At 53.0% G+C, this 8,737-nt stretch overlaps 1 protein-coding gene across 1 annotated transcript; it reads left to right on the top strand.

Annotated features, from left to right (window-relative positions):
- Positions 1 to 151: 151 nt before the first annotated feature.
- Positions 152 to 7,306, top strand: THAP8 (THAP domain containing 8). The gene is made up of 4 exons (XM_020787060.3): positions 152 to 358; positions 1,683 to 1,875; positions 3,964 to 5,049; positions 5,785 to 7,306. Exons 1-4 carry the CDS (start codon positions 276 to 278, stop codon positions 5,929 to 5,931), a joined length of 1,509 nt encoding a protein of 502 aa, XP_020642719.3. The 5' UTR covers positions 152 to 275; the 3' UTR covers positions 5,932 to 7,306.
- The last annotated feature ends 1,431 nt before the right edge of the window (positions 7,307 to 8,737 follow it).

Here is an 8,737-nt window from a genome sequence, read left to right as displayed (position 1 = left end):
CTCTGGATGCACCGCCTCCTGCTTCCCTTGGGGTGGCGTCATCCGCTCTCTTTGCTCCTCAAGGTGCGGAGACTGCTCTTTCCTTTTTCGTATCTCTAGCGTCCGGGCCTCTCTGCGCCTGCGCAGGAGGGGGCGCCCGCCCAGAGGAAGGACCCAAGCGGGGCCGCGAAGGGGGCGTGTGGCGATGACCTCACGACGTCCACAAACGCCTGTCGGGAAGAGCGGAAGCGGGTCTGCTGCGCCACACGAGCGCCGGCGATCGCGGGACGAGGACGATGACTAAATACTGCAGGGCGCCCAACTGCTCCAACTCCGCCGGGCAGCCCCGGCCGGACCGGCGGCGCCTCAGCTTCTACAAGTCAGTCCACGGGCGGGACCGGCGAGGAAGGGCGGGTGTCGTCGCGGGAGAGGCGAGGCTCCCCCCCCCCGGCCCCTCTCTCTCCGATACCCGTGGCAGAGTCGCCCCTTGGGCAGCGCCTGGCACCCCGGCCGGACCGTGGGGGGGGGGGGAAGGACGACGGGAGCCCCGGAGGCGGCGCGACCCCCGCCCGCCTGCCCGCCAGCCTCTCTTCCTCCGGCCTTGGGCCCCGTCCGTCTCTCCTTCTCGCCCTCCCGCTGCCGCTCCTACTAACCCGGAAGGCGGCGCCCGGTCCGAGGCCCCGTGGCCGATCCTGCGGCCCTTCACCGCCGCGGAGGAGGCGACGGGCCGGTGAAGGGACTCCCAGGAGGCCGCCTGTCCTTTCCCGCCTCTGTTGGAAGGAGCAGCGCTGGCGGGGAGGAGGGGGGGGCTCCTCCTTTCCGCCCTCCCCGACCTGTTGTGTTGTGGTCCTGAGTGCATGGGGCCCCCGCCCCCCTTTAACCAGGAAGGTAGAAAGACCCAGAGGATAATAAAGGCACAGCTCCTTGGAAGGAGGAGCGCCACCGGCGCCACCGCCTCCTTCCTGCCCCCCCCCCCCGAAGACGAGAATACTGTACAGCACTGTAGTTCCTACCTCTCACATCGACTATGCTTAGGCATTAGTTGCAGGACTCGGAAGTTTTACTTTTCAAAAGTTTTTTTAAAAGGTTTTTGTTGTTGATCTCCCACCTTTCTCCCACAACTGGATATAAGGGGGCTTGCAACAGGGGTAAAACAGATGCAAGACAAGTGCTGTACTATACAGATAAAAACATACCAAAAGCGGTCAGATTAAAATGGGGTTAAACTGACCTATTGCCATACAGTATTTGTCTGCTACAGCAAATAAAACAACAACAAATTGAGTCTTGTGAGTGTGACATTTTAAAGGCCATCCATCATGGCCTTTTACGGTTTGCAGGCACCTATGGGAGCCAAGTAAATCTTTTCAATCTTCAAGGTGCCACAGGACTCCTGACCACGTTTTTTGCTTGCATTTCTCCTGGTCTCTTTATACTAGACCACAAGAAAACCACAGCTTTCAGTAGTCTCCATGCTGGTCGTGAGATTCTGGAAATGTCATCCAGAAAAGTAGCTTTCCCGAAATGTAGCCCCAGGGCCTACATGGCTGTGCCCCCAAGGGTGTGGTGTTTCTGGAAGACTCTAAGGCAAGGGAAATGGGGGAAAGGTAGCAGTGTGTGCTCTCCCCCCCCCCCCCCCAGTTATACCCAGTTAGTCCTCTTTCCTGGGGTTTGTCGTGATGCTTGCTCTCCTCTTCCCTCAGGTTCCCCTTGCACAACCCTGAGCGTCTCCGGCAATGGCTGTCCCAGATGAACCAGGAGAAGTGGGTCCCGACAAAACATCAGCACTTGTGCAGTGAGCACTTTGCACCATCTTGTTTCGAATACCGATGGGGTGTGCGCTACCTGAAGCCTGATGCCATTCCTACCATTTTCCAGACCTCAGATGGCCCGCTGGTGAGTGTGTTTGACTGGCTCCCGGGTCATGGGGAAGGCAGCATGTAAGGTGGGTGAGCAGGCGGGAGAGAATGCTAGTGTGAGAGCAGAGTGTCCTGGACCAGGGACTGACTGTAGGGGGTGGAAGAGACACAGGAGTTCCTCCCTGATTTTGCTAAGGTAGGCAAAAAAAGATGAACTGTTATCACTATTCAGTGTATAGGTTTAAATTCAGACCAAAGGTGGAAGCACCCTTTGAACTGTATATTCAATTCCTTGTTTGTATGTTAATCTGGGGCAAGTTTTGATGTCCTAGGGGGTGACGATTTCATAAGGACACTTCTCAGTACCAAAGTATCTCTTGGAGACCCCTTGCAGGATGTCTGAACTGACCCTTTAAGAACAACTCAGGTGCTGTTGTGCCCCTTCGCTAGTGCATAGGTGCATCTTAGGAGCTGCTGCCTGATCCAGAGCCTCTCTGTCAGTTTAGCCCAGTCTCGTCAGCCCTGGTTGGCTAGCAATGACTGCTCCACAGGTTTTCAGGCAACCAGAAGACTCCTGGTGTTCCCTGGGGCTTTCCCCCTCCATATGCTTTCCAACCCTACTCTGCTTCTGAAATCAGAGGACACAGGGGTGTTCAGCGTGATACGGTGGTAGCCGTGCATATTTTAAATTGGTCATCTTGTACAGTGGTTTCCTGTGAGTTCTGTTATTGCTTTACATGTTGTACTGTTAGGACATGCACACATCTGCAGTTAGAAGTATTCAGTCTGTTTGTGCGGTAGCCATCAAAGTACGTTGCCGCAGAAGCAGACTAGTGAAAACCCCCGCAAATAATAGGCTTTTCAAGAAGCAGAGGTTTTATTTAGCCTGTGCTTTGGTGGACTGCAGCAGCAAGCCACTGCTTCAGGAGCATGAAAGAGTGGCTAAAGAGTGTCCCCTGATCCTGGAGGTGTCCCCGAGCTCTGCCGCAACCTGTTCCATGGAGCCATTATTAGAGGGAGAGAACAAACCATCAGTAAAAAGATGCAAACAAGATGTGCTTCAGAGGCCACCAAGATTTTTTTTCAAAGCATAAATGCTGTAACTTTGAAGCATTTTACAGTGTTTAATTTTTATATCTTTTCTAACTTCAGTTTAGTCAGTTTAGCTTAAGTAAGAATTCATACTTTCTCTGATCTAGAACCTACTCACTGATCTTCCTTGTTGTCCATGAAAACAGAAAGCTTTCCTGCGGCACCACGTTTCAAACAAGTTGCTCTTTTTGGCTAGTTTTTTGATGCACAAAGGTCTCTCTGTCGCTATACGCCACTGCAGAAGTTCCCAAAGGACGAGCTGTTTCCAGTCAGTGGCCTGTTATAGCAAGGAGTGAAACTAGCAGATTTGCATCACTCCAGGGGAGACTGAGGCAGACTCTCCACAGGGAACCACACCTGCTGTGGAAGACAGTGGACTCTCCTTGGTGGGAGTCTCTTTCAGTGGAGGCTGGCAGGGAGGATTGCGTTGTGCATATCCTGCGTTGTGGGGAGTTGAACTGCATGACTCTTTGTGTCTCTTCCATCCTTGCAGTGCTAAGATGGTATGAAGCATCTTGTGCTACCGTAGAGGCTTGCAACACGCATCTGAAGAGAATGGGCTGCAGCTTGCAAACACTTTTGTTCAGTAAAACTTGTCAGTCTTTTTGGTGCCACAAGATTCTTCTTTTTTCCTTCTTTTCTGCTTTTGTTTTTGCTTCTTGTTGCAGTTTTCGGTAGATGGATCTGTTGTACTAGGCTTGGGCAAAGACCTTCTTCCACTGTCTTTGTCTTGGTCTGCTTCTCTGGGCTTCAGTGTACTTGCCAACTTCCCTCAACAGGCATGCATTTCTTCTGGTCGCTTTATACTGGACCACAAGTTAATTAAGAGAATCATCCTGTTGGCATCTTCAGTTTTTCAATTCTGTTTCGTATTCCTGTCTGTCCCCTCCCCCTCTGGCTGTTTCAGTGCTTTCTTCCTGAGGTGGGTTCCAGTCCATGAAAGCTTTTACCAAATGTGTGTAGTTCAGGTGCCACAATACTCTTGGCTGGCTTTGTGCAATACAGCTGTTGCTTCCTTTTTCTTTTGATGCAGAAGAGGGAGAACCCTGCAAGGCTTCCATCTGAAGTTCCAGCCAAGAAGCTCCTCCTTGAACACCAGGCCGAGAGCAGCATGCTGGAGCCTCAAGCCACGAGCTGCCAGGAGCCACAGGCCATGGAAACGCTCGCCATCGCCATTGACCCCCGGGTGGCGGCCACCCCAATCTATGTGGAAACCCAGCCTCCTGCCTCTGATCTAGCGCACCCCACCCTTTCTGGCCCACTCGTTGGGGCCATGAATCTGGTTCCTTTGGTTCAGATTGTGGAGCCCCTCAAGGCCATGACGCTGGCAGTAGCTTCCCCCGCGGAGGCTGCCTCCGGCCAGCCTTTGCTAGACTCTGGTGAGCAGCAGGTGGTTGATTTTGTGACCTCCGTGACGTCTGCACCCACCCTGGAGGCTGTGCCAAGCTCGGGGCAGTTCTGTGCAGAAGTGGCAGTGCCCTGTAAGGTGGTAGCAACAGATCAGCCGCCGCTCCACGCTCTGGTGACCGGCCATCCCGTGGCAGCTGAGCAAGGCGCCCTGATCATTGAGAATGTCTCCATCGAGCCGTTTTTGGAGGCAGACTCGACTGCAGCTGCCGCTGCCGCCGTCCTCAGCTCCCTGCAAGAATCCTCCACTGAGATGGTGGCCTACTTTGAGACCATCCCAACAGCTCCCCTCGCAGCAGTTGCCTCCTCTCATGTGAGCCCCCCTGAGACTGTGCTCTCCTCTGCCCTCAGCCTCCCCATTGTCTCCACTGTGCCCATCATCTCCACTCAGGCCTCTCCAGAGGCCTCCGCAGCTGAGCAGCAGGAAGAGGAGGAGGAGGAGGAAGAAGTAGAAGAAGAAGAAGAGAAGCTGGAGGAGCTGAGCTCAGCCGAGTCCTTGGAGGAGCAGCTGGAGGAGCATCGCTACCACAAGAGTGAGGAAGGGACTGCCGCTGATCTGGTGGAAGTGGTGATGGGTCTCCAGAAGAAGGTGAAGGTGCTCCAGCAGAGGCACCGCCGGCACTGCGCCAAGCTGGAGGCCATGGAGGGGGTGGTGGAGCAGCTGAGGAAGGAGAACTTGGTGTCCGAGGAGAAGCTGAAGCTCCTGGAAATGGTGAGCGGTCTGCAGGTGGGTGTGGGTGGGATGTGCCAGGCACCGTTTTGCAGGGAACTGACAGACAGTCTTCCCTCGTAAGCTCATCACTTGACATTGGCAGGTCCATGTAAAGTTTTTAACATCAGTGTTTCTGTTGAGACAGTTTCTAGTCCTCATGGCCATGGAGTACATGTGGAGAACTTCAGCCAAAGCGCTTGACCTCTAGGTGTGCAAGCTCTCCCACAATTAGGGAAGGATGCAGCGGTCTTATCTGCAGCATTATTATTTGACCATTCCATGGACACTTGTCATGCATGCCTGATGAGATGAAATCAACAGGCTTGTGTCCCAAATAATGTTTGGTTTCAATTGCAGGGATGGTGAAAAAGACCAGTAAGAGAAGAGGGGGAGGATGGAAAGTAAGGGAAGGAGGGCATGAAGTTCAAGAACGTCATTATGAGCAATTAGACTCTGTTACTCTTGGGGAGGAGCTGGAGAAAACTGGGACTTGGAAGAGCAGTCTAGGGGAGGAGAAAAGGGGCACAGCTCTTGGGATACCTACCCCCCCACACACAGGGGGCACGGCTCATGGCCCTGCTGGCAAGGGACACCTGGGAATTACATTCCTAAAAGGGACCTGGGCCAGATTTCAGGGTCCAGCGCCCTGCCCTGCCCTGCCCTACCCCTGTTTCCAGCAATGCCTTTGGATGTCTGGTGTCCTTTCTCACCCAATCTCTCCCCCTCAACCTCCAGGCCTGCTTGCAGTCTAGTGCCATCGTACCAGAGAGCGGTGGCACAGTCGCCATCATCTGTCAGGACAACGACCAGGCACTCCTCTATGCTGTGCCCCAGCTGCCAGAAGAAGGAAACGAGACCATCCTCCACATGGAACAGCCGTAGCCCCAGGCAGTCGGAGGGGAGCAGGGAGCAACCCCTCTCTGCATTCGACTGGGCTAAAGGGGGCCCTTCCTGGCAGCAGCCCAAGGGGTCTGTGCCCTCAGCCAGCAGAAGGGCAGGCCTGGCTGTGCCAAGCCTTTCTGGGTTTCAGCTGTTTACTTGATGGCCTTATTCCTGTGGCACCTTATTTTGTGTGGAGGAGGGCTGGGCTTCTTCATTCTTTTTCTGTCTGAAATAATTGCATATAAAATGGTCTTTGTGGGGAAATGAACCCCTGGCTGAAGGTGTCTTCACCTCCTTGGAACCTGATGCCGCTGCTTCCACCTCCTTCACGAGCCAGACGTTCAGATTTCCTTACATGCTTGCGCTTCAAAGGGAGCCATAGGCAGGGCTGGCAGCCCCTTCACAGAGGGTAACGGCAGTAGGTCTAAAAGCCACGCTTGCCCACTCTTTCAAAATGGTGCCTTTTTGAGATGTCCCTGTGTGTGTGTGTGTGTGGGGGGGGTGCCCTTTCTCTTCCCAGCCTCTGGGGATCTACGTGACTGGTGGCCTCCCGTCGTCTTTTTCATGAATGGAGTAGCGAGGATGCGGCATTTGTGCATGCCTGTCCTTTGTGCACGGCTAGGAGTACGGTTATGTAGACAAGGGGTGATGAGGAGCACAAGCTGTCAGGCTATACACGTACCAGGCTCTATAAGGGGACAACAAAACTTTTGGATGGCAAGAGTTCCATAGCAAGACTGAAACTAGTGCACGAGGTACTGGGTTGTGTCTAGTGCATTTGGAGGAGGACTATGCAAGTTCTACTTGCGGGGGGGCTTTTACTAGAATCTCCTACTAATTAGAGCCAGGTGTAAAAAACAGACAGAGTTAAAAAGCTGAAAACCCAGGAACGGTTTTAACTAGGAAGGATTAAACAGGAAAATATATAACTTCCGTTGCTTCTCTGAATCCCTTGGTCTTATAATTAGCTACTCATCAAGTCCTCTTTCTTTTTCTTTCTTTTTTTCCGGCACCAGCAGTTGGAGGTTGTGTGTGCTGCCTTACGGCTGGGTCTTAACATTTTCTCAGTGACATTATTTGTGTCTGATAGGCAGCAAGTCTTCCCAGCTACCTGGGAGATAAAATAATAGTGTCCCAACTTGAGATAGTAAGTGACTGTGCTTATGAATCATTTCTGATTCTTAGTTGAGACTTCTAATTTTTTAACATGGGGCTTTATAAATGAAAATTAACCCATGAATTGGAGGAAAATATTAAAACAGAAATTAAAAAGTGGGGCTGTGAATGCTGGCAGAAAAGGGAAAATTGAGAGTGGATTTAAGTGTTGTAATTTAAATGAATGAATAAATAAATAAATATAGAAGATATTGAAAAATGGAGAATCTTTCGGTGGGTGGAGGCTTTGGCTATACTAAAATTAAGAAGGGACTCCTTGCTGATGCTCTTTGTCTTGCTGGGTACAAGGGATGCCTCAAGTGGGTTGGATGGTAGGGTTTTTTTTGCAGAAACCCGGCACAGATGGTGGTCCTGGAGGCCAAATCCTGTTCTCAGAATACCTCTGCTTTCATTTTTTTCAAGAGCAGGCAGTTCTGTAGCATGGCCACTTCCTTAGGATTCATAAATCCAGAAAGAAAATATGCCATGTAAGCAAAATTACCAGACTGGCTGGGGTTGTGCAGCAGCTCTGCAGAGTCTGTTTTGCCAAGATATGTTCTGTGCATGCCACAAACTGTTCTAACCAGAAAACAGTGACCGAGAAGAAATAGTTTCTAGTCTCAAATGAGCCGAGCATCCCAAGGAGACGCAGTAGGAATACAGTACAGTGATGAACGACCTGTCAAAATCAGAAGGCTGAATGCCTCAGCAGCCAAGAAGTTGTTTCAGAGGGTAGCTGTCCTGCAAGACAAGCCATAGAGGCTGCACTTTTTGTCTCTGTGGTAAAGGGATTGTGTGGAGGTCTGGGAAAGCCAGCCGCCTACATCATGCTATATTTTCATAAAAGGAGTCTGGCTGCCCACTGTCTCCCTGCAAGTGAAGTGGCCCCTGATTTCTCCACTGGGCCTGGATTGGCCATGGTGAAGACTGGGCCAGAACGGGGCAGGCGACTAAAAGGGGCTGCATGCCCCACAAATGATTAGAACCACCCGCATTGTCCCTGCCACTCCTGCTCCTAAAGAAGAGTTCAGGATGATTACGGGATGCCTGAAATGGGCCATCATTCGGCCGGCACCTCCCTCCAGAACGGCCAGGCTCCCCAGTCAGTGTGGCCACACTGCTGGTGGTCGTGGACCTCCCGGTCGTGGTTTAGTCGGTCGTGGTTTAGTCGTTAAGTCATGTCCGACTCTTCGTGACCCCATGGACCAGAGCCCGCCAGGCCCCTCCTGTCTTCTGCTGTCCCCCCCCCCCCCGGGAGTAATCCTAATCCTGCTCCCCCCCTCCTCGCCATCTATTAAAACAGGCGCTCCTTTCACACCTGGGGAAAGCGGGGTCCAGAAATGCAGCCACCCCGCCATCTGATACGGTGGGATGATATTCAGTCGACACTTGGAGCCGAATAGGCCTGGCGGGGGGTCGGGTGGGGTGGGGGCAGGCAGGGGCCCCTCGGCAGATGATGATGGTGGACACCGTCTGGTTCTCGCCGGCAGTCGGTCGGCAACGGCAACCGGGCCGGGGGGGGGGGGGAGAATGTCCTGCGACCGAATGAATCGATCCTGTCCACGGAGGGATATCCAACGCGGGGGGGGGGGGGAGGGTCAAGGGTGCCCCCCCCGCCCTTCTCCTCCCAGCCCTGCACCGAGCACAGCGG

This window comes from Pogona vitticeps, chromosome 9 (assembly GCF_051106095.1).
Source record: "Pogona vitticeps strain Pit_001003342236 chromosome 9, PviZW2.1, whole genome shotgun sequence".
NCBI classification, from domain to species: Eukaryota; Metazoa; Chordata; class Lepidosauria; order Squamata; family Agamidae; genus Pogona; species Pogona vitticeps.
The sequence above is the reverse complement of the archived record's forward strand: the minus strand, read 5'-3'. Positions and strand labels throughout refer to the sequence as shown.